Source organism: Chenopodium album, chromosome 3 (genome assembly GCF_948465745.1).
Source record: "Chenopodium album chromosome 3, dcCheAlbu1.1, whole genome shotgun sequence".
Classification (NCBI taxonomy): domain Eukaryota; kingdom Viridiplantae; phylum Streptophyta; class Magnoliopsida; order Caryophyllales; family Amaranthaceae; genus Chenopodium; species Chenopodium album.
The window spans coordinates 72,764,884-72,790,019 of NC_137836.1; the positions used below are offsets into that span (position 1 = coordinate 72,764,884).

Genomic DNA, 25,136 nt, shown 5'->3' on the forward strand with positions numbered 1-25,136 from the left:
GTTAATAATCGTCCACCTAATTTGTAAATTATCAATACAATTTCATTGCATTTGATTTATTTTTCACCAATGTATTTTTAGAAGATTTATTTTTCACCAATGTATTTATAATTTTTTAAAAATGGAGTATAAAATAATTTATATTGTATACAATTTTTAGAAGTAGTATATAGTACATTAGTAAAATTTATAAAAATACATATTATAGTACACTAGGAGTATAATAAATCCTTGATTTTTTTTTCCCTAAAAAAAACCATTTATTTAATTTAGAAGTTTGTTTAAAGGAATTATTGTGAAGATTTAAGGCTATTCACATTTACTGAACTGAATGAAGCTGAAATGAATATTTTATGGAGAAGGAAATTATGAGCTAAACTGAACTGAGCTGGTTCGAGCCGAACTAAACTGAAATGGAGCTAAAGTGAACAGGCTCTTAGGCCGTAATTTAAGGCTATTCACATTTATTGAACTGAACTGAATGAAGCTATAATGAATATTTTATGAGAGAAGGAAATTATGAGCTAAACTGAGCTGAACTGGTTGGAGCTGAACTAAACTGAAATGGAGCTAAAGTGAACATGCCCTTAGGCCGTAATTTAAGGCTATTCACATTTACTAAACTAAATGAAGCTGAAATGAATATTTTATGAGAGAAGGAAATTATGAGCTAAACTGAACTGAACTGGTTGGAGCTGAACTAAACTGAAATGGAGCTAAAGTGAACAGGCCCTTAGGCTGTAGATTTAAAATTTTACTTTCCCTCTTTTGTTTTCATTTCGAGTTCACTATTTTGTAATACCCTAATTCACATCAAAATAGTATGTAAAACTTTGATTATTTACACTCACATTCAGAACATGGACACTGAACAACATAAGCGTCAGGGAGACAAAAACAGCCTGAGAAAGTAACTACTGAACAATAAGACTATAAGAGTACAGAAGCAAGAGTAGGGTATACAGCTTGAATTAGCTTGTGCACACACATTGAAGACAAACTCAAAAATTCATAAACGTCTAAACAATATCTTCATATTATCAATAGAAAACCAAATAGGACTCGGAGCAAATCTGAATCGTCTCTAACTGTCATTCCCTTCAAAAACTGCTAGGGTGTAACAGGAACCCTGATGGAAGACTTGTAATAATATATATACAAAACAGTAACAGCAAAAATTGAGGGTAATTCCTACATACACAAATGAATAGAAATAATATCCGATTGAAAGAAAGTAAAAACTACCATGTGGTTATATACATTGGGCAGGGATGCCGCTGCAGGATCTCTTATTCAAAAACTTTCATTTACCAAAACTTTGTCTGTTTTAGATTTGGCAGGTCCCCATACACGAACGGTGTGATCATCACTTGCCGAAGCCAACATATGAGGATTTTTAGGGTTCCAGCTTACACTGTTTACAGTCATTAAATGCCCAGATAAAATTGCAATTGGTTCAGGCTCCCGGCGATTCCATATGTAGACCTGCAAATCAGAAAATAAACCTAAGATTTCATGTCTGGTTCTTTCACAGAAAGGAAAATTAGGATTAGACCATTCTAAATGGCAAGTAGAACCCAAACTCTGTTGAGCGCACAAAGTAAAAGGAGGAAAAATCTGGATGTGCTGTTCTACTGATATATGATGTATGGAAGTTCTCACGAAGGACACGTTTCCGGTTTCAGTAACCTTGAAAACTCAGAAGGAAACCCTCTTTAAAAAGCTCAGTAAGTTCAACCCTTCAGTATAGTTATATTTTATAAACACAAAAACCTTTTCTTTCTAAATTATCTTTAGAACACAACTATACTTTTATTTCCCCAAGTATTTGCATTTTCACAATACTTGTTGGAGTCTTCAAATTTATTACCTGACATATAGAGTAACACTAGGTCAAATACTATATAATGTCCTTTATCCACTAATATAACTCGAACAATTACTAATCTTGGGTAGTACAAGGGTTCAATTTTCCTAATAAATTGCTAAATTCTAGAAAATCCATTCAAGAAAAACAAAACATATAGGGGTAATATCACCTACTTCAAAGATAGGGTAAGGAAGACGGAAAAGGAACTTAAGGGCCAGGAAAAGAATGCAATACCTCGGAATTCTCACTACCACTGGCAATAAATGAACTGTTGAAACCACCAAAACAGGACCTTATCACATACTGGTTTTGCTTGTGACCTGTGTATTTCAATGGTTTCCTCCATTTTCCTTCTACATCCCATAAATGGATCTCTTGACTATTAAGGTTAACAATGAAAAACTTGCCATCTGCTGAAACTGAAAGTGATGTAATTGGATGCTCTTCTGATATCACATGCTCAGCATTTGTTACCACATTCAGTACCCGAATATCCTTGTCCGAGAAAACAGTGATGAGATGGTTTCCATCTGAGGTTACTGCAAGATCTAGCACCTTGGGCATCCTCGCTCCTCGCCATGCCCTTAACTCATTCCCCTCACAGTCCCACATGCAGATTCCCTTTTCAGGATCAGAACTTCCGCACACAAGCTTTTTCGAGTCAGGAAACCATGCACATGAGCTTACTATGAAACCATGATCGCCAAATGTGCGCTTACACACACCAGTTTCTACATCCCATAGCTTAACAACTTCTACATTGCCACATGTAAGTAACATAGTGTCATCTGGGCTCCATGCTACAAAAGATATTGCCTTTTGGTGGCTCTGCAATGCATGTTTTACTGTGAATTTACCATCATCAACCACCTACAAAAGTTGGATAATCATCTATAAACTACTTAGAAAATAAAGATCCCTTACAAGCAGAAAAGAAAAGTTTTTCATTTCAGGTGAGGCAGCATTGCATCTTCCTCCCACTTATAGTTAGAAGAGGCATGCCCTAGCATCAACTGATAATTGGTCATCGGATTCACTTGGAAAGTCTCAGATCTATGCACGAAAAGAAATCAAAATAAATGGAACTTCAAGTTACCATCTAACCATATATTAGATGTAATGAAGTTACAAATGAAAGCAAGATACCTTCCATATAATAGCAGTACAGTCCCTTGATGATGAAGCCAAGTACTCCCCACTATAAGAAAATTGCACAAACCATACTTCATTCTCGTGGGCGGTAAGAATCTGCAAAATCATTTTAAAAGATTCACTGCTTGTTAGTAATTATGTGATAATAAACTAACAATAGATGATTATACTTGCATATTTTTCATATATGAAAAGGCTTGTAGGGTCACACAAGGCACTTAATGCGCACGTGTCATAGATTTAGAAAGCTAGTAGCTGACTGGCAGCACTTGTCAGAAAGAAGCCAAGCATGGGTTTAATGATCACCAATGTCTTTGTCTCTATGTTAATGATCCACTAAGAGCATTAACTCCATCATGCACTTCTAATGGTTAGATTCAACATGAAAAAGGAAGTCAACAGCTCTTACGCTTAACAGTAAGGGAATGCCAATATTGCCAATTCACTTATTTAAGGATGAAAAACAGATTCATTAAGATATCTATTTAAGAAAATTCAGAAGCTTGGAGAGATACAAATTCTTTCTTTTACCCGGCTCAAGAAATTAATAAGATTTTATATAAAGTTAACTAAGAAAATGAATTACCATACCTTTCGGCCTGTTCCAAGCAGAAAGGTCAAATTCCTAAAGACCTTCAAGGAAAAAATTTAAGAGAATAGCCTAATTGAAAGTTTTAACTTCTATTATCCTATTGAATTATTTTAATGTCATATAGAATAGCACATGGACTCCCATTAATTATAGTATAGCATCAAATGCTTTCCTACAGAGCAAACACATCAATTAATCAAGGACAACCTCTTGGAGTTTACAATCTTTTTTTTACAGCTATTTGTACTTTCGTAGTAGTCACTCTGGTCAGCGGAAACAATTCGGAATAAATCAGGTAAAAAGACTGAGAAATACATCCTTATAAGGTGGGTGGAAAAGTAATAATATTAGAAGAAAGCAGTACTTAAATCTGCACCAAATGTATCTAGACAAGTTCAGACTTACAGAAATATAATTTCCAGATAAGATGTAAATCTATCCTATATAGTAATTTCACAATAGATTAAATGACCCAGAAAGATCCAATTCAAGCAGTTTCCAAGATTTCAATCCAGAGCTACAATCTGTAAATAGAAATTCAGCTGTGTCTTTTATACAAACCAAGTTGTCATCGGCATTTGGCAACAATTTCACAGCAATGCAACAGGAAGTTCAACTGGTTATCATCAATTTCCATATACAAAGAAACTAGATACCATGCGCAAGTGCATTAAACAAAAATTATCACTTGAAATTGAATATGGATTCATCCCTCAATTAATATGATCAAGTCCAAAGTCAACAATACACAGAAATAGCATCACATATTGACATGCATAAAAAATAATATCCTCCTATAACCCACCTACACAGAGGAAGTAGAGCTTCAGAAAATAAACAAGCAAAAGTAACACAATGGGAATCAAACAGTAAAGAAAGAAGACCCCTGAAGGATTGCTCCTGTCATTATACAAAGACAAATGACTCACTGAAGGATTGCATAAAGAGACAATGAACGAGAGAAAATAGAGCAAGACTTGGTCATAAAAGATACTAGAAAAAGGGTAAAGGCAAATTTTGATCTCATTAGGGGGCAGAAATTGGCAATTTATATGCATCAGCTTAAGTTATTCCCACTAGCATTCAAAACAACATACCATCTAGAATAATAAGCCATTGGACCTCTCTGTCAAAATAACTGTCACTAGTTCAATATAAAGATCATTTGCTCAAATATTTACCAGTTACACAATCAGTTCCTAAAAAACGTATTTTAATTGATCTCTTCCACAGCAGAACAAATGAAAATTCAAAAAGCACCAGTGACTGATGATTTATGACAAAGATAAGGCAGCAAGAGCACTTTGTATATTGACAATGGTCAATTGGTCGGAAATTTGGTCCATATGTAATGGTCAAACTTTATCTTTGCCTTTCCCAGAGAATAACCAAACTAAGAACAATCAACAGCATCACTTTAAATAATTATAACCAAGTAATCAGCAATAGTTTTTCAAGTAAGAACACCAATACCAGGTCTCATAAAATATAGATAAAAAGTAAACAATCTGAAGCTGTATGATTATGCATACAATCAAAAGAATTGTTTTAAAACATATTTCAAATGTACGACTATAAAAGCATTCTTATGTTCTCTTTTACAACTTAAAAAAGGAAAGGTAGGGTTTCATCCACCTTCAAACTGAAAATAATTAACTTATAGTTATAAATGAAAAGCATTTGAGGATCCATGGGTAGAATTTAAAGTTTTTTCATAAGAGAGAGCCAAACCATCAAAGGTATACTTCAGCTATGACAGACAGTCATAACTTAAAACCCTTCTTCCTCCCAATTTACTAACAAGAAAATGGGGCCTGCATGGAATTATCAAAGAGATCACGTCTATCCTTATGATGTCACGTCTAATAGCAAGATCATGATATTACCACATGCTCACTGTATCTACAGTACGAATATTATATCTGACATGTTAATCGGTTTAAAAAAAAAAAAAAAAAAAAAGATTATCTAATACAAAAGTCATCTAAAATTTGTTCAATCAAAATATCAACGACCAATATGAGGAATCAGACATTCATAAATGACTCCAGTCTCCATATTACTTCACTAAGTACACTCCAACAAAGGTTCACTGAATCACTGTTAGTCCAAAAGAATTAAAGAAATACCAAAATCTTTATTAAAAGAAAAAAAAAAGCATAAACTAAAACTAGTAAGTAGTAACTGATCATATATTGTAATATTGCACAAAAATACAATTTAGCAACATCACACAGAAAGAAAATCAATAGTCAATTTACAAAATGCTTTAACTAATTGCCTATTATATAGCTCACAAACAAGATACACCAAGCTAAAATGCAACTCCAATGAAAACATATATGCAGCTCAACATTAAATGCACCACTTGACCATTGGGAAGTAGGCACTATCAAAATTCCCCTACTTGGAAACTATCAATACGGAGAGAGAGAGAGAGAGAGAGAGAGAGAGAGAGAGAGAGACTGGAATAAAATAGGCCAAAAACCGCCGAAAACTACCTTTTATACACTTAATAGTGCTGATAACTAAATTAAAGACACGACTACCTTTATAGTCTAAAATAAGAGAGACTGCTTCCACTTAACCAATTAATTAATCATCCCATAACGCCCATTTCTTTTTACTCCCAATTTAACCTAACTACTCCCAAATCACAACATCATTTGTGTTATCCCTTTCTCTAGTGACCTCATCTGCCTCTTTCCAAGTTCTTCTCGGTTCTTTAATTTGGTTTTTACTTCTTTAGCCATTAAAATTGAATCAACAAACCCACTTGATGGAAGGGAGAAAAGGAAAGAAAAAAAAAAGGATAAAATCTTGCAATGATTTCAGTTTTTTTTCCCTAATAATTAGGATGATCTAGTTACATTTATTTGAATTGGATTAATGATAACTTGAGATTGAAGATACAGTTGCATGTAAAGCTACAAAAAAGACAACTTTTGGTATGATTGTATGAAAAAGGCAAATAAATATATAAATATAAAAAGAACTTATGGGGTAGACAGTGAGTCAAAGTCTTGCATATCTAGATTAGAAATGCTATGAACTTGGGTCTTATTCAATTGGATTGCAAAAATGTTTATGGCATTAAGATTGGGGACGACTACTGCAGCAAAGGCACTAGGGGGGAGGTCAAAAGATGGGAAAGGAAAATTCTAGAAAGTCAGCCAGTGAAAATAGGATATGTGGCCACATCACGAAGCTTTTGACAAATCTTGTACGAAGCAGCAATTTCTTGTTGTTTTGGACTAAAGAGGAAGCTAATTAAGTAAAAAAAAAATATATATAAAAGTTAGTTGATTAAAAATTAAATGTATAAATAAATATAAGGAAGTTTATGGCATTCATTTAAAGGATTAACTGTAATTTCTCACACCCCATATAAATGGATTCTAGTAGTGAACCTTCTATAGCTCCCATGATTCTTCCTCCATCTTCCTTGTCCCTACTGAGATACATAAATTATGTCAAAAGCAAGGGTTGAAACTCATGTATTTGTTGTATTGTTTCCTTTTAACATTTCTCAATAACCAAAAAAAAAAAAAAAAAAAAAAAAAAAAAAAGGTAAGCCACACCTTACCCATAAAGCTGAATATAAACTAAAATTCAAGAAAAGAGATGTATACTGTGTATACATAGTTGATTATTAGATTGCTCATGTCCAAAATCATTTAGCTCAGCCTAGCTTGCAGCTTGATCTCATAATCAACCTTGAGCTAGGTCAAAATCAAGCCTCTGAGCTCAAGAGATTTCTCAAGCTCAGCGTGAGATGGATGTATGACTAGAATTGTTATTCATCAGAGCTCATACACAAATAAATTTCACTCATACTAGTCAAGGTCATCTATATTAGCATTGAATCAACTGAGATGATTATAAGTCTATCTAAGACAACAACTTTGAACTTTTTTCTTACCTCATACATGTCCCTGTATTATCAGATCAAAAGGTTTATATACATTTGATTGACAACAGCCCAACAATTGGACAAAATTTTTTAGGAGGTCTTAAGTAAGACCACAAAAATGAACCACATAGTAATATCAAAAAATCTTTTTAATGATTATGGACCAGCTCGTCATCCAGCTAATTGATAAGAACAATTGAGCATAAATGAAGGTGACCACTACGTACAAGTGAAAGGTTGCTCATAAGCTTCAAAATTGTTTATGCCCAATTCCTTTATCAAATAAACAAACACAAATGACTTCCAGACGCATGAGACATTCAGGCACTGATTGTCCAAGGAGCAAACTAATCCACTATACACCTAATAACAGTTCCATTATATTGCCCAATCCAATTCAGAAGCATTACATAGCCACACGACAATAAAAATTATACCTTCAAGTATACAACCAGCTATGCTCAAGCTTGAAAAGTAAACAAAAAGAATTTAAAAATCTTTCATTTTTCACCTTAAGAAATAATCTGAAATTTTCAAAGTAAGAATAACTAATCAAAACAGCAGCTAGAGCCACACCTGGAGAGTCTCGTTTGGTATTTGATCTCTACCACAGCAATGGTCCTCGTAGATGGAAACTGCACCTGAGACATTGTGGTACAAGCAAGAGTCTATCTGGGAAGAAACAGTAGTTTCAACCAGATGCTCCAATCTTTTTTCAGGCAGTGTAATTGGAGGGGGTAACAAATTCTCCAACTCAACCAATAATTTTTTCCGCAACTCATAAACATCACCATTCGTCTCAATGACACTTGTGTCTTTATAAATAAGCATATCAAGAGCAAGGTTATGAACCTTTTCTGTGCCCAATTTTAAGGCAGAAACTCGTTTTTGTAGAAAAGCCAATGCTGTTGAGTCATCCCCATGACTTAAACATTCCATGATATACTGTCTAATTACAAGAAACAAGGCAGAAGATCGCGTCTCATCACTCAATTCCTTAATCCCATTAAGAAACTTTATACATTCATCCCACTTAGAATTCAAAATCTCCGACTCTATAACTTCAAACTCTTTTGATTTACACGAAATACCAGATTCCGACTCTAAACAAGAAGCAGACTTGGCAAACCCCAATGACAGCAAACACTGAATAATAATCCTCACAAACTCATGCTTCCTTATCAGACCTTTCGAACCAAGCACCCTAGAAGATGTATCAATTTCCGTTTTCATTGAATTCTTGCAAATCTTTCGTCTTTTCGGCGAACTTTCCCTTGTCCTACACTCAAAGATACCCATTTCCACACCTGGCCATCAGTTTCCTAATTCTCCAAAATCACTTCTACCCAATTGCTCATACTCTTAGATATCAAAGAAACTACTCGGCTACTCCTACCATAAAATTAACAAATCCAAATGCCCAAACAATAAAAACTCATCAAGGAATGCCCAACTATCAAACCAACAATTAATCAACAAAATTCATAACAATTACCAAAAATCTCAAATACCCAGATAAAATCAACCCGGAAAGATTACAGCTTTCAATCCTGAAACACAAACAAAAACAGAATTAAACATAAACCTAATTCAATACTCCAATTATATACCATAATCATAATCAATAATTCAATACTTCAATTATATACCATAATCATAATCATAATTACATGATGAAACTTCGACCCGGCAAATTCTTGTATGAGACTACATTAATACAAAAAAGTTAAAGTAATTCATATTCGAAAAAAAAAACTAACCTTGAAAGTTAATTGGGCAGTTACAGAAATTAGGTTTTGTAAATTAGATTTTCAAATTAAAAAAAAAAAAAAAAAAAAAAAAGAAGAAGAAAGAAAAAGACATTTTTTTCTGATTCTAGCCCACAACACAGAAATCAGGAGAGAGAAAGATAATGAGATCGTTACCTGTGGGTGACCATTATTAAATGACAGCTGTGTTTTAGGGTGCCACGTGGATGTAGAATCTAGACATTAAAACGGCGTCGTTTTAAAGTCGCGTGACCTTCACTTTCCTAGAATCGCGTGAAGATAAGAGACCTTTCTTACCGTGTAAAGGAGTCAAGAAAGAAGGTCAAACTTATAGGAAGGTGGGGCCCACGTGATTCACCAACGCGTATCTAATTTGATTGTACTGGAATAATTTGGTGGATATATTACATAATATTGCCAAATATATTTTCAATATATAGTATAAAACAAAATTCAAGTACCACTAATCTCATTTTATTATTGTTTGTCTCCTATGTTCAAGCATATTTTGTCAAATTATTTGATGCATTTTTTGTTTTTTAGTTATATGATGGTTGTGTTATTCAATTGGAATTGTTAGTTGCACATTATTAGATTAATTACTATTCTTATGCATTATTGTTCATTTACAAAACAATCAATAATACAATTGGTTAACGAGGTAAGTTGTTATTACGTACTATACATGTTTTTAAAAAAGATATACTAAAATAATGTAAACTGTGCATTGGAATATTGGATTATGGAATGCATGATGAGCTATATGTAAACAATGTACATTTAAAGGTCTTAATTAATTGGTTACAATGGTTGGTGGGAAAAAATAATAGGAAGTGATTATGAAAGAAGTTGTAAAAATTTAATAAGAAGTTAAAATGAAGGTGCTTTCATATTTTAACCTTTAAAATACCGTGTAGTAAAAAAGAAGGGAAAAAAAAGCCAAATAATTATGAAATGATTGATGGATATACAAGTGAAAAAAAAAAGTTTAAGTATAATATTACAAGTATGGAAATAATTAAGATGCAAGAATCACATTGAAGTTTGTTTGTAATAATGTACTTTGTAATATATACAGATTAGAACTCGTCTAATTGTCTTGGCTTGGTATATGGGTTATTATTTGAAGTTTGTGAGCCATTGCTTATTGTTATCCATAGTTAGTTTCATGATGATTACCAAGCTAAGCTATGGTAAACCAACCAAATAGATAAGTTTCCATTGGAAAATTTGGATTCAAGCTATTACAAAAATTAAAATATGTTGCATAGATAGCATCCAACTTTTCTTGTTCAAATTTTATGCATATGTAACACATTTAGACCCAACTGTTTTGTTCACCTTTTTTTTTTTTATTTATCTCTATGATATGAACTTATTTTTCTGATTAGCTAGATTTGATTATTTGATTATTTGATCAAACTTTGACCTTTAATGATATGGTTTTATTTGATTCGTAATAATGTATATTTTATTAATATTTGTAGCTTTCATATTTTATTATTATGATATATACTTAGAGAGAAAAATAACATATAAAATGATAAATTATGTTAAAAAGCAGAGATCGAAACTTATTTTTTCTTATGTGATATGGTCTAAATTTTTTCATTATTTGAAAAATTAAGGTCTTGAAATAAGATGACCTAAACATGGCATTAGATTGGCATAATGAGTTAATGATAATCAAGACTTTCTTTTGTATATGTTGTTGAATGTGATTTATATTTAGCATGCACCATAAGAAAGTATGAAAAAAATAAATGTTTCAAATAGCTTGGTACGTAAGTCACAATAACAATGGTCATTCAAACAATTTGAGTTAGATTAGGGATGTCACGCATTCACGCGAGCTATCGTTTGACTGTCACTCGTGGGAACCTGGGTGATTTATCCATGACCAGGATGAAGCTTACATTGGATGAAACTACGAGAAGATCCGAAACAACCTAAAAAATAAGACATCCTTGTCATAGATGTGTTTGTATGATGAGTTTTATTACACATTTATCGAGAACTCAATGACTCGCATTTAATGCAATATCAGTATCTTCTTATTTCTACGATAGAATTGACGGAAAAAACATTGAAAGTTTGGAACAACAATCTAAAACCAATATGCGATTTCTCCAACGCACTATGCTAGAGTATTCAGGTCTCTATGATTGATAGCCTTTTTTGTTTAACCACTTAAAATTTTCCAAATGCGATCTAGCAACATGATTGTTTGGCCATTATCAGAGGGATGAAACAACAACCACTAACTTACTCAAAATGTTCATTAAAATTAATAGGGCTTAAAAGACAAACCACAATATAATTGGTCTAGTATCCCATAAACCAACATGATGGATGTCTTTTCTACTTCTCACAAATATATATAGCATGTATACCTTGTATGTGGTGACTAACATGACAAACACCCAACCTTTTATTCACTACATGATATCTCCTAACAATCGTAAAAACATACATGAGCTTTAACTTCCAAGATATAAAAAAACATCTCTATATCAATTGCTACAATCATGCGTCATCTTCATACTTTGAAAGTGACACTTTGCTAAATTTTGCATATGTGTATGTCGAAGTAAGTGTTTTTGCGACATTCACAAATTATTATGATATTCTTCGGTTAGACAAATTTGGAATATAACTCCAAAAAGGAATGTTGGTATCTCCCAAATAGTTCTACAAGTATAACGGAGTAATTTTTAGAGTTTAGTGTTTTTTTAAAAGAGAACGATATAAATCATAATTTAAAAAGTATTATTGCCATATAGAAAATAAAATCTTTAATAATTTAAAATGGATTTTTATTAGACAATGTAAAAGGTAATAATTAAAAAAAACAATTGTGAAAGTAAAACAAAATTGCCATGTTTGTAGATTTTTAATTTTGAGGGGCTATAATTTCTTAAAATGCACATTTATAAGGAATTTCCAAAGAATGAAGAAAGATCTTAAATTGTAATCATGAAAAAAAAAAAAAAAAAATGGAAATAATTCTCCTTAAAGAGTCATTACCAAATGCATCATTTATATTAGACAAGGGCCATAAGCCTGTAATATTCTTAGAAGGAATCAAAACTAAACTTAACATATAGCAAAATCCATCAATTCTAAACACAAAATTTTCCACTATCCAAATACGTCGTAATATTCTTACAAGGAACTAAAACTAAGAGGGGTAAATACCGCCATCTAAAATGATCAAAACCGCCAATATTTAGTGTGAATGGACAACCATACCCCTAGTACTTCACCACTATATTCCCTCTTGCCACCAATCACTAATACCTTGACACCACTACCCCAGTTGACGACTAACACCACCGCCACCACATTGACCGGCGACGACGGCCACCACCACTACCCTGACCGGCGACTCACCACATCCCCCTCAAAGACAACCCACCTCCTTCCCTTTTTGGCGGAAAGGTGGTGGGTTTTTCGGGCAACCGTGCGCGGTAACCGGAGCCCAAACGATTTTGGGCTTCGGTTACCGCGCATGATAACTGGTTTTGTGCTTCGGTCACAACGATTGCTTGAAATAAAAAAAAAATTAAACCACCACCTTCTCGCGCAGCAAGGGGAGGTGGTGGGTCGTCATAGATGAGGGTGTGATGAGTCGCCGATCAAGGTGGCGATGGTCATCGCTGATCGGAAGGGGTTGTGGGTTGCCGAGAGGATAAGGGTGGTGAATTAGTAAGGGTACGATTGTCCATTTACACCAAATGTTGGCGGCGATAATCATTTTTGTTGGCGGTGTTTAGCAATCCACAAAACTAATCCTAACATATATCGAAATCCACTAAAGCATGAGCTAACCTATACCTATCCATCAATCACCTCTCAATCTAATCTAATACTAACACCATCACAAAACTAAGCAAAACCCTATTCAAAATCTTAAAAACAAACCCCTTAAAATAAAAACAAAAGCGGTGAAGCACACACAATCCATAACAGCGCGTGGCTAAAAAATGAAGTAGACTACTGTGAGACTAACTGACAGAGTGAGTGACCTTGCAGCAGCCACCCATCAGCAATAAATACCTTCACTCACCTCACTCCTTCACTTCTTCTTCTCTCCTTTTTACTCTACTCCATTACCAGATCCTCCACTTTCTCTCTCCTCAACTTTCTCTCTCTTCCGCCATTGCTGCTATTTGGTGTTCTTCATTTGCGGATTTTCAGGCGCATTTTGTGGATCTGCTGGAGGAGTTTTCGTTTTCGTTTTGGTTTTGGGTTTTATTCAATTGCGCCGAAATAGAAGTTAGGGTTTTTTTGAATTTGGATTTGGGTAAAATGTGGTGAGATAAACCCTAATTTCAATGGCGTTGTTGAGTTTTCGTCGTTGTCGGTGTTGGAATTTTGGATGTTTAGTTCAGACATTGCTGGAATTTTTGAGATGACTGTTGTTTTGAATTTTGGACTGGAATTGAGTGTTACTTCTGGTGGTGGAAGATGCAACTTTCAGTGATGTTGTTCCTCATTGTTTCGATGTTCTACCTTGCTGATTTTTCTCAAGGTAATTTGTTTTGATTTTTTTGAGTTACTTTTATGACTTTTGATTTGGAATTTGTTTGAATTTGGTGTTATCTTTTGTTTGTTTGTTGGATTGGATGGATTATGGATGTTGACTTAATCTTAGGATTTGTCATTTGTGCTGAATTTTGTTGTTTTGTACTAATTGTGCTCTATTAGAAGTAATAGTAGGTTGTTTGTATTATTAATTTGGTGATGCTAAATTATTTTCTTTTGGATTTTGATGGTTAATTTGATAAAGACGGCGATTGTATGTAAGTATTGAAGTGGAATTGTGATGAGTGTCCCGCGAAAGGATGTAATTTGTAATTCCATTATGGAGGGAATGCTAATTCACTTATGAGGGCTATTTGATGACTAAACTACTTGTCAATAAAGTAAGTAGGTAGATTTGCTGCTGTAGTAAGCTTCCATTTTGTGAGAATTGCTCTTGTAAAAAAGTGTTGTAGGCTTTTTGTTCTTCCGATTTTAGGAATCTTGGATTGTGTGTAGAATGCAATTTGTAGCAAATAGATGGCCCATTTGAGTAGGGGAAATGAACCAAAGTACAAAATTAACTAGATCATTGGCTAGGATGGTTATTTTATTTTATTTTTTAAATTTAATTTAATTTAATTTATTTTATTATTTAACCACATAATTTTTGCGATGTAAATTGGTATGAGTTTGGTTTTAAGGGTGAGCTTCAACATTTGTAATGTCTCTACTTGAAATAGGTGGTTAAAGGTTGAAGTTATATCCGATTAGCAAACAGAGAAATGATTAATTTCTTACCCAATTGACATGGGGAAGGTATAGTGTAACAAAATTTTCTTCACCGATCTTATGCAGATCTTGACTGCCCTTGTTAAAAACCAATTCAGGGAAACATTAAACACACACATTCTCTAAAATACTAAAAAAAAACCCAATGGAGCATATGTATGTAGTTTCCCTGAAACTACTCTATTTGCATGCATTTTATTTTAGAATCTTAATATAGAATTATGGATGTTAACGAAAATAGAAAGCCTAAATCCACCGAATCTCTTTCTAGCCAACCCAATTATACTTTTTTATGCCAATAATTAACTACATTTTTCTAAATATTGCAAAAGACCTGTTCTTTCCTTACCAAAAAAATAAAAAATAAAAAAATCTTGATAACTTTTAATTCTCTTATGAGTATTTCTTAAAATGTATTTATATTTCTTATGATTTTAAATGTTATACGGTGCATTGCATGGATATACTCTAGTTATAAAAGTAATTATTTTCTGTCCTAATAATATGTTGATCTTTAAGTTTCATCATTTACGAACACATTGAAAGTTTGGCCTCACTATTTCTTATATTCAGCTATTCTCAATTCAAGTTGTCTACCCTCTTTCTTAGAGTGAACCAATTAATTTTCAATGATAATCTTTGAGGATTGGATTATTAATAGACAGTCGCACACCTAACAAAAATAAGAGCTTAACTAACCCCCCTAATTATGTAGTAGGGTACGTTTAGGGCTGATTTCACAAAAAAAGGCTGGACTATATATTGGAGTTCTTTGAATCAGAAATTTTACAATTAGTTTAGTTAATCAATAATTGGGTCAAATAAATATGAGCAAATTAATAAATCTATAATAAAGAGTTAAAACTCTAAAGTTAAGTATTCCCATTAGTAGGAATTAACACAAGATAAATCTCTACCCCACATAAACATGCTATTATATAAAAAAAAATAAGAAAAAGAAAAACAAGAAGAATGCACAAGCGCCCTATATAATATCATGATTTGATTTCGATCAATTAATGAATTCTATAATAATGCAATTGTACCTTTTTTCATGGGTTCATCATTCATGTATATTATAGACATTAAGCACGTTATTGTAAATTCCTAATAATTTGTTCTACTTATTTTCATTAGGAATTTCATGTCCTTACAGATCAATTACAACCATCTAAGTCTAGTTTGCTTTTATAAATTGATCTTAGGTTCAAGTCAACAAATATGTCTAAACTAGTGCCGATTAAATAGCACAATTAATGATTCGTTTATGCAAGAATATATGATATAATTTAATTAGGGATTTAAGAGGAATAATTATATATTAATTCATGATAAGGCTCAACCAAAAATAAAAGAAACCACATTTAAATGACTAAATATAGGAGAGTATACGATAGATAACGAATTAGGATGTCATTTAAACTTATTGTGCTATCAATTGTCCTTATAATGCCCAAAAAGGAAGCTCTAATTATGTAACATGTTTATATCTGAAATCTGAATGAGATCTTTATTTTAGTTACGGTTCCATTAGATATCTGTTACCATAATGCCTTTTTTTTCTTTTTTTTTTTTCTTCTCCCCTTTAATGATCTATCCGTGGTTTATCTATACACATTTTAGTATTTGGTAGGAGATTTGTTAAACCTATCTACATCGTTCTTCATCAAATTAACTAGAAATGTTTATGCGGTGAAGTAAGGGTTTGATAGTGAGAAAATTCTATATCATCTGACACCAACTTCTTTTCTTGATCTTTATATTTATTAGTTATCCTAATGTTCTTACTTTTTGCTTAACTTTGTCCTTGTTTGGTTGATTGCAAGTAGCCCTAGATTTTTTGAATTCCATCAAAGAAACGAAAGTCACATTGTTTGGCAACTTAGGCTGTCCAAACTCTATGAAGTGTTGTTCTCTTAGTGATCAAAGCATATTGACGATTGTCCAACCAAGCTGTTATTTTTCCCTACTTGGTAACACATTGATTTTGGAAAAGCTTTTTACCCTATAATTTTGGTAGAGGGGACTGATAATGAGTTTGCTAACACAACATTTCAAATTCTAAAAATTAAAAGCTTTATGTAATTTTGTACCTATTATAAGACAACTGCTAATTGCTACTGGATAATTTTACAAAACAAGCTTTATGTAACCACTATTGCAATCAGGCAATCAACTTTACAAAAAGCTAGTCAAATCAATTTATATAATCTGCCCTACCTAACAAGTAAAAACTAGTATCCAAACATGACCCTTTCATAATAACTTGTTATGTATCTCCATGTAAGTTATATCCTTGTTATGCTCTACAAATTTTAACTTCATCTAAAAGTTATTATCTAGGACAGTCAAATTTTAAACAAGGCATCAATTCTAAAAAAGTAGCACTCCCTCCATTTCTTAAATTCTTAGAAATGTACCCAAATACTATAGTCTCGATTAAAGAGCTCTGGTCGTGAATTCGCACTAATATACAAGAAAAATCACCTTCATATTTCATGTAGGGCCTTTTCAAAATCATATCAGTTCGTAGTTTCCAAGAAGTATATTTTTTCCTAAATTTTTTGATGATACGGAGTTAAAGATATTCACCATTAAAAAAGCCCATTGGAAAGTTTGGAAATGCAGATGGGTACATCATAGGAAAACATAGGGAATATTGTTTTGTTTATAATGTCATCCTGTTATAAAAGAACTTCACAAGTTCACATACCTAACTTAGATAATTTTTATGTTTCAATTCTCTACTTACACAGAGTTTGAGGTATTAGTTTGTCCCACCATACAACTGGCTTAAATTGAATATAATACATTTGTTGGGCAAACCTTAACTTTGCTTTTGGACTAAAATTATTAACATACCTTTTCTTAATACATTAATTGCAACTTGTAAGCAAGATCAGTCCTGATATGAGTTATTTTATTCAAATTTAAGCTATTGTTCCCTTAGTTTTCACCACGAAAGTAGTTTTATTTGTTTTTCTTAAAATTATATTTATTTATATTAATTTGTATATTTGAGCTAATTTTATGGCCTGTAGTTGGGGGCTTACTTGCGGTAAAATATTTCATTGTATGTATGAGACTATGAGTTTTGTTTGGTTGTCTTACTTCCATAGATAGTTGGACTCATTAATTAAATTAACGTTTTCAGATTTGTGTTACTTATATCCAGTGTATTAATGTTGTTTGTCACTTTCTCTCTCTTGCCTTCATACAGGATTCAAGTTCGCACACATATACTTATCTCCTCTTGCGCTGCCTAGCCAATTTTTATTTAACCGAGAAGTCTCACTGTCTGAAGGTGATCCCTTTAGCTATATATGTCATTATCATGTTTAAACATTGCTGTCTTTGATATTTGTTATGAAAAATTTCATCTGCATTCACCGCCGAGTTTTGCAATCGAAGTTGTTGCTACTCTTTAATGCCTCCCTTGATAGTTTTTATGAGTTTCCTAGTTTCTATTATGTTTATGGAAATAATTTATCTTACTATAAAAAGCCACAAGTCAGAGTTGATTAAGGTTAAATTTGGGTTGGCTTTGACTCATATCACATTTCCGAAGAATAATTTTGAGCTAAATGTTTCAATATGATATACTTTGTTTTCTAGAATAGTTCCTAATCCACTAGAAATCACAAGTTGAGAATAATTAAATGAAAGTGTTTAAATTCTGTAAATTACACTATTACAAACCGCAACTAATAATATAAATGGCTATTTTAAATTTGTCTTGTTTGGTAATTTTTTTATTTGATTAAAGCCTTTCTTAAAACTTCCTATAATTATTAAATGCATACTAGCTTAGTTTCTTAATGTTAACATTTTGTTTTTTGTTTTGACTATATTAAGAAACTCTACTTTGATCATCATTTGTAAAATTTATAAGTTAGTCATGTGGGATCTTGTTAGATTTGTCTGAATATGTATTATCGAAACATGTTTTTTTTTTTTTTTTTTTTTTTTTTTATAAGTTTTTAAAATTTTACAAGCACCCTTCTAATATAGAGAGGAATGAGGTTCTTCCTGTCCGTAATTTGTTTCCTGGTGGTTATTGTGTTATTTTCAATATGTTAGGGAGAAATTAGTAAGAAAAAGAGAATATGCTATACACACATGCACACACACACACATAAAGGAGAAATAAAGCAGTGAATATGCAACACACATGCTCTCACACTCGCACACGCACACACACACACACACACACACACACACACACACACACAACCTTACCTTTCTAGCAGAGGGAGGTTGTTCCTGTTACTTAATTTGCTGCATGGTGGCTAAAGTGTTATTTCCAATTTGTTAAGGAGGATAAGAAGGGAAGAATATGTTAGCTTCTGGTATCTGCGTTTGTTATGTTTCAATAACTTGATATCGTTAGGGGTGTTTGTTTTTGTCATAAAAACTCAAACATCTTTTTTTAATAGATATTTACTATAGACTGTGGTAGATGATTTAGCTTTTGATTATACAAATATTTCTTGTACAGAAGTTTCTTTGAAATAATTTCTGCTATCTAATATTGATTGCAGCCTATTCTGGTGATATATTATCATCTCCAAGAGCGAAGAGATCAATACGGAAGACTAAGCCGCCTGAAGGCCCTTCAGCTTCACCGTCACCCTCGCCATCTCCAGCATATCAAGGTCTTAATACTGATTCTTATACTTAAACATACTTATGCTATATCAAAGTGACTCGGGAGTGAGTTATTACTATGCTATTGTGAATTTGTGACCCTTACTCCTTTTCCAGGACCTTTTGCCGCTCCTCATCATAGACCCACCCCAAGACGTCGTGGGCATCATCATAAACCTAGGCCCTACCTCCCCTCTCCACCCCCTGCGGCTGCACCAGGTAATTTATTAGCCATCAAGTATTGTAAGGCTGTAAGCTAATGGAGTAATCTGTATTTAAGTTTTCTTCAGTAGATAAATTTGTTCCTATATGACCAGTCAAAAGCATTTAGCAAAGTGCTGCTATGGATCAGAAGATTAGTGATTTTTAACTTATAACTGCCACATGCCACCATCGTCATGTTGCATCTGCTATATGTATAAGGCAGATGTTTAATTTATATGTTCTAGTAAAGATATAAAGATCTCAGCCACAATGAAACCATATATGGCGGTTATGTTTGCTTCCAGGGGAAAAGAGCTGATATGTTTAGATTTTTTGGGACAATTCTAATTTTTACACTCTCTACGTTTCCACAAACTGCTTCCCTTTTCCTATAGATCCCCATACCAAGGAAAATGATTGAACTATTGCAAGTGGGTACTTTCTGGTCACTCTTTGACAAAATTTGGAATTTAGAAAAAGTAAGAACTTTTATTGACTTTAGAGAGTAAATGTTTGTCGACTCTATCCTAGACTGTCAAGGTGTCATAAAAGTGATTTCATGACTGGCTACATGAACTGGAGACGTATAAATTCTCAATTCTTTTGGTTTATACTCCGTACTATACTTCTTCCGTTCATTGTACTTGACCCGTTTCATTTATCACGTATGCCAATGCATAACTTTAATCTTCAATAACCTCAAATCTTGATAAGTAAAAATTCTAAAAAATTAGATATTATAATAGTATTTTTTTGAGACAATTCTAATAAGATCCCACATGAATATATTTTTCCTTGCATAAAACACACAAAAGATTTTAAAAGGAGGGAATGTGAATAATGTAAAAGTCAAAGTACGTTAAGTAAAAAAGAATGAAGTATGTTGACTGTTTTACCTTGTCAATGTGTAAGCTGTGTAGTCACTGCATGTTTGTTGAACATCAATTTTGTCCCTCTGCAAGTCTGCATTCTTTTTAGTTATTTTTCCGCCTTTTAGTAAGTGACGAACTGTTGTTGCTGTTTGGACTTGCTATAATGAAATACTTCGTTATTAGATAATAAGGACATGATGATGGAACTATGGTTCATGACAGGCCGTACACTTTATTTCTAGTTAAATGTCATTGTGGTTGCTTTCTCCTTCGTTGTTGGATTGAATACCGGTTAAGTGTTTCTACCACATGTTATGTTGCAGATTGTGGACAAACATGCTCTGATCCATATACAACTACTCCCATTGGAACTCCTTGTGGGTGTGTGGTGCCAATGAAAGTCAGGCTTTTGCTGAGTGTAGCTGTTTATGCTCTCTTTTCGGAAGTAAATGAGCTAGCAAATGAGATTGCATCTGGCACATATCTCAATAACTGTCAAGTCATTATAGTAGGTGCAACTGCTGATTCACAGAATCAGGAAAGGACAGTAGTTGATATTAACTTGGTTCCATTGGGCGAAAAATTTGATAACACCACCGCTGTATTGACTTCTGATAGATTTAAGCATAAGAAGGTTCATATAAATAGAACTCTTTTTGGTACCTATGACGTGGTATATGTGAACTATCCAGGTACTTTTCCCTTACTAAGAGCCATATTAGTGTTATATATTCAGCAGTGATGGTGTCTGAGGAAACTGTTTTAACAGGGATTCCTTCTCCTCCGATGGGAAGTCCAAGTGAAATTCTTGGGGATGGACCTCCACAATATCCAATTACTGCTGAAGTTATGAAGAAAAGGCGGAATTTAAGTTCCAGAGTTGTGTTTGTTATTGTTTTTTCTGCATTGGTTCTGTTGGTGGCTTGCTTCGCAGCAATTGCTGTGTTCATCAAATGGAGAAAAGCTAAGTCATCCAATGCAATTGGACCTGTATTCACACCTTCTATCAATAAGAAATCTGGTAATTTTTGTAGAATGATTTTTCAATGTATATAGTTCTACTTGTATCTCTATTCTTTTTCTTTTCATGGTTTCACAGCTGTTTACAACCTTTATGTTTACAAGTGATTAATCTATCTACTCTAGTGAGACTAATAATATATACCGTAGTATAATTTCCACTGGCAATCACTGCTACCTGTGTAATTTTCATGAAGGGCTTATTGCTACATGCTTATTGACTAGCCTCTTTCTCCTACTGGAGTACTGGTTTATCGTTATTGTTCACACAGAGGGTTTATTTTCTTACATTTACTTCCTCTGTTTCTGAAAGCTCTTAACATTTACTATTTGCACGTAAATTAATGTGATTGGAGAGAGAATGTTGATGTGGTGACTTGATGTACGAAAAAAAGTGGATAAAGAGAGTGTATAAAGGTAGGTAGGTATAATAAAAAAAGGCAGATAGAGTAAAGAGAGATTGAGAGAGATGGAAAGGTGTAAATATTGTGGGAGATGAGGGTCAAGTGGTAAGAAATTTCCCAAAAGAGAAAAAAAAAGTGGAACTTAAGAACTTTTTTAGAAAGATGTAGTATTTATCAATATTTGAGAGGAGTTAACAGCTGAAGTTTTTGACTCGAACAGAGGAGTACATGCATATTCAATATACTGAGTTTGTGAGGCTTTAGCAATTGATATTGAGATTGTAGATGGTCAATCTGTTTTAGCTTAATCATCACCTTGAATGCCCATTATACAGTGAACAAATTATATAGGAATGTTTTTCAACAATTTAGAACTGATTGTGGCAAATGCTATTGTTTACCTGGAGTCATTATAACTTAATTGCTATTGCTTCCCAATATTTTTAGCTTCTCTGCTTGTTTATATGCAGGTGTTGGCTCAACTTTATCGAGCAGCATTGCAAGCTCGACGTCCATGTCACTGTTTGCATCAATTCCTACTTGTGCACTCTCTGTAAAAGCTTTTTCACTTATTGAACTTGAGAAGGCTACAGATAAATTTAGTTCAAGGAGAATTCTGGGTGAAGGAGGTTTTGGACGTGTCTATCATGGCATCCTAGAAGATGGCACTGAGGTTGCAGTTAAGTTGCTTACTAGGGATAATCAGAATGGAGATCGTGAATTTATTGCAGAAGTTGAGATGCTGAGCCGATTGCATCACAGAAATCTTGTGAAACTTATTGGTATTTGCATTGAAGGACACAGACGCTGTTTGGTGTATGAGGTTGTTCATAATGGCAGTGTTGAGTCTCACTTGCATGGTACGGTTTCTTTTATCAGCATTCAAGTTTATGTCTAATCTCTTCCTACTAAGGGTTAAGGTTTCTGTCTCTTATAGAGGAAATGACCAACCCAACCCTTGTGTTGGATTGCTTCCTGAGCTATATGTGTTTAGGTTGTGATTCCTATTTTTAAACAAAAAATTTGCAGGTGTTGATAAGTTAAAGGGGCCTCTAGATTGGGATGCGAGGTTGAAAATTGCTTTGGGTGCTGCAAGAGGATTGGCATATCTGCACGAGGATTCTAATCCTCGAGTTATTCACCGGGATTTTAAGGCTAGCAATGTTCTGCTTGAAGATGACTACACTCCAAAGGTGTCAGATTTTGGATTAGCAAGAGAAGCAACAGAAGGAAGTCAGCATGTATCTACCCGTGTTATGGGAACTTTTGGGTATGCACTATTTTCCTTGTGTAATTAGTGTTCTAAAACTCTGGATCAGCTTTCCTTATTCCTGAGCCGCATTTTTGAGGATAAGATTATTCAACCAAAAAAAAGAAAAAGAAAGATTTGATGTCGTAGTCTTACCGCTTATGTAAAGCCACTACTCTGACATCTCTCTGTGTGAAAATTGATTGTCACTTCTGACTGTCATTCTTAGTCCATGTAACTTGAGTCCATATGTTGGAATTTTGCATAGACTTCTTATCAATCACCCAGCCTGAATTGTTTTTTTTTTTGACATCTGAGTTGCATCGTATATTTCAACAAAGAGAAGTCTATGCATTCAATATAACTTGGTGTCATAAGTAAACGTTTCCTTGCTAACTGAGACTGGGTGCATATGTTTCATTCCTTCTCCAAAATCCATGATGTATAACAACCAATGGGATGTATGGTGCTTTACCACTGCATTACCAGAAAAGATTGTTGCAATTAACGCTTGATCTTGTATGCATGAACTATCTACTACTCCGTGCTTCACAATATATAAAAAGCATAGGCATGAGTGACTTAGTTATCTTTCTGCTTCAGAAAGCCAAAATAAAGTGAATCTATGATTCTGAAATGCCATAATTCTGCACTTGAATCATTATGTTTCATATTTGGATGCTCTCATACACATTATGAAAGTACTCTAATACCTGGCCCTGTTGGTGTTGTATCGAATACTGCTAGGTCCCTCATTTCATGAATTTGTTGTATATTCTGATTTTCTTCCTGACGCTCATGAGGTTTGATATTTTATTTTGACTGTATATTTGCAGGTATGTTGCTCCTGAATATGCAATGACTGGGCATTTGCTTGTGAAGAGTGATGTTTACAGTTATGGGGTTGTTCTGTTGGAGCTTCTTACTGGAAGAATGCCTGTGGATATGTCCCAGCCTCAGGGACAAGAGAATCTAGTGACGTGGGCACGGCCTCTTTTGACAAGCAGAGAAGGCGTGGAGCAGTTGGTGGACCCTGCCTTGGCTGGAAACTATAATTTTGACGATATGGCCAAGGTTGCAGCGATAGCTTCCATGTGTGTCCATCCTGAAGTTACTCACAGGCCCTTCATGGGTGAAGTCGTACAGGCTCTTAAACTGATCTACAATGACAATGATGAGACCTGTGAAGATTGTGGTAGTCTAAAGGATTCGTCTGTTCCAGATTTGGATTCCAAGAGTGATATTGGACCGTCAGACAGCGGCTGGTGGAATGCAGGTGGTGGTACACCACGTTTGATTTATGGACAGGCTTCATCATTTATAACCATGGACTATAGTTCTGGTCCCCTTGATGAGATAGATAACAGACCATTATCAACTTCAAGTTTGGGCGGAGAACGGGTATCTTTGCCCATAACTCATGGTAATAGATCTGGTCCTTTAAGAACAATTAGAAGCAAGCCATCATTCTACCGATTGAAAGGTAGTATGAGTGAACATGCAGGTTTCCTCTCTAGACGAGGCCGGAGTGATGGCTTTTGGGTTTGAGGGTTTTATAATGCAAAAGAAAAGGTTTTTCCTAAATGTACAGTTTGGAGGACCTGATTGTCGCAGAAAATGGTATTTCAGGTTTAGCTAGGATAGGAATCTGGTGTTATTGTGTAAACCATATTTTGAGGAAAACCATGGTTTTCAACTTGGAAATCAATTCATTACCATACAGAGCTGGCATTTGTAAGTCGATTGGACCCTCTTTGAAGTATATAAATTTCCATCTTAAGTTCTTGATGATGTTGTTGTCCCTAATCAGTGCTTGGTGGTTGTTTGTATGTTTGGATTTTTGCAAGAAAGTCTGAATTGCTTTGTTTTATTTGCTTTATTGTTGAGTCGTTTAGCCTAGGTGTAGAAATTTCTGCAGCAATTTGACAAGTATTTACCAGCATCAACAGGGCATAACTTTAGTAGGAATTTTTTGGCTTTATTATGAATAATCAATCCTGTGATGCAACAATGTTTTGGACCCTGCTTAATTAGGTGATTGCAGCAAAATCTGATCATTTTGCCATGCATAGATTCATATTATTATTTCTGCTATACTCTGTAACTCTTGGCCGCTCTGGCGGCTACC

The 25,136-nt window shown here is 33.8% G+C and overlaps 2 protein-coding genes across 4 annotated transcripts; one reads left to right on the forward strand and one right to left on the reverse strand.

The window, feature by feature from the left end:
* Positions 1 to 1,008: 1,008 nt before the first annotated feature.
* LOC145616373 (WD repeat-containing protein WDS homolog) lies at positions 1,009 to 9,438 on the reverse strand. 3 transcript variants are annotated; one of them, XM_081671098.1, is made up of 5 exons: positions 9,288 to 9,438; positions 8,104 to 9,077; positions 3,017 to 3,118; positions 2,105 to 2,698; positions 1,009 to 1,485 (listed from the first exon to the last, which is right to left on the reverse strand). In XM_081671098.1, the coding sequence occupies exons 2-5, from the start codon at positions 8,824 to 8,826 to the stop codon at positions 1,294 to 1,296; spliced, it is 1,611 nt and encodes a 536-aa protein (XP_081527224.1). In that variant the 5' UTR covers positions 8,827 to 9,077; positions 9,288 to 9,438; the 3' UTR covers positions 1,009 to 1,293. The 3 variants fall into 3 exon arrangements, with proteins under 3 accessions (XP_081527224.1, XP_081527210.1, XP_081527215.1); XM_081671084.1 differs by having other exon boundaries at positions 2,105 to 2,740; XM_081671089.1 differs by having other exon boundaries at positions 2,105 to 2,740; positions 9,177 to 9,322.
* Positions 9,439 to 13,174: 3,736 nt separating this feature from the next.
* Positions 13,175 to 24,796, forward strand: LOC145624162 (receptor-like serine/threonine-protein kinase ALE2). The gene is made up of 9 exons (XM_081677132.1): positions 13,175 to 13,830; positions 17,833 to 17,916; positions 19,154 to 19,267; positions 19,377 to 19,478; positions 20,659 to 21,027; positions 21,105 to 21,356; positions 22,230 to 22,619; positions 22,789 to 23,029; positions 23,845 to 24,796. Exons 1-9 carry the CDS (start codon positions 13,767 to 13,769, stop codon positions 24,554 to 24,556), a joined length of 2,328 nt encoding a protein of 775 aa, XP_081533258.1. The 5' UTR covers positions 13,175 to 13,766; the 3' UTR covers positions 24,557 to 24,796.
* The last annotated feature ends 340 nt before the right edge of the window (positions 24,797 to 25,136 follow it).

Excerpts from the sequence above, each read along its gene's own strand:
- LOC145616373 (XM_081671084.1), bottom strand. The coding sequence starts at position 8,826 with ATGGGTATCTTTGAGTGTAGGACAAGGGAAAGTTCGCCGAAAAGACGA. Across the intron at positions 3,119-8,103 it reads TACCAAACGAGACTCTCCAG|ATTCTTACCGCCCACGAGAA; the intron begins GTGTGGCTCTAG and ends ATGATTTTGCAG. Across the intron at positions 2,741-3,016 it reads GTACTGCTATTATATGGAAG|GTGGTTGATGATGGTAAATT; the intron begins GTATCTTGCTTT and ends CAACTTTTGTAG.
- LOC145624162 (XM_081677132.1), top strand. The coding sequence starts at position 13,767 with ATGCAACTTTCAGTGATGTTGTTCCTCATTGTTTCGATGTTCTACCTT. Across the intron at positions 17,917-19,153 it reads AGAAGTCTCACTGTCTGAAG|CCTATTCTGGTGATATATTA; the intron begins GTGATCCCTTTA and ends TATTGATTGCAG. Across the intron at positions 19,479-20,658 it reads ACCCCCTGCGGCTGCACCAG|ATTGTGGACAAACATGCTCT; the intron begins GTAATTTATTAG and ends GTTATGTTGCAG.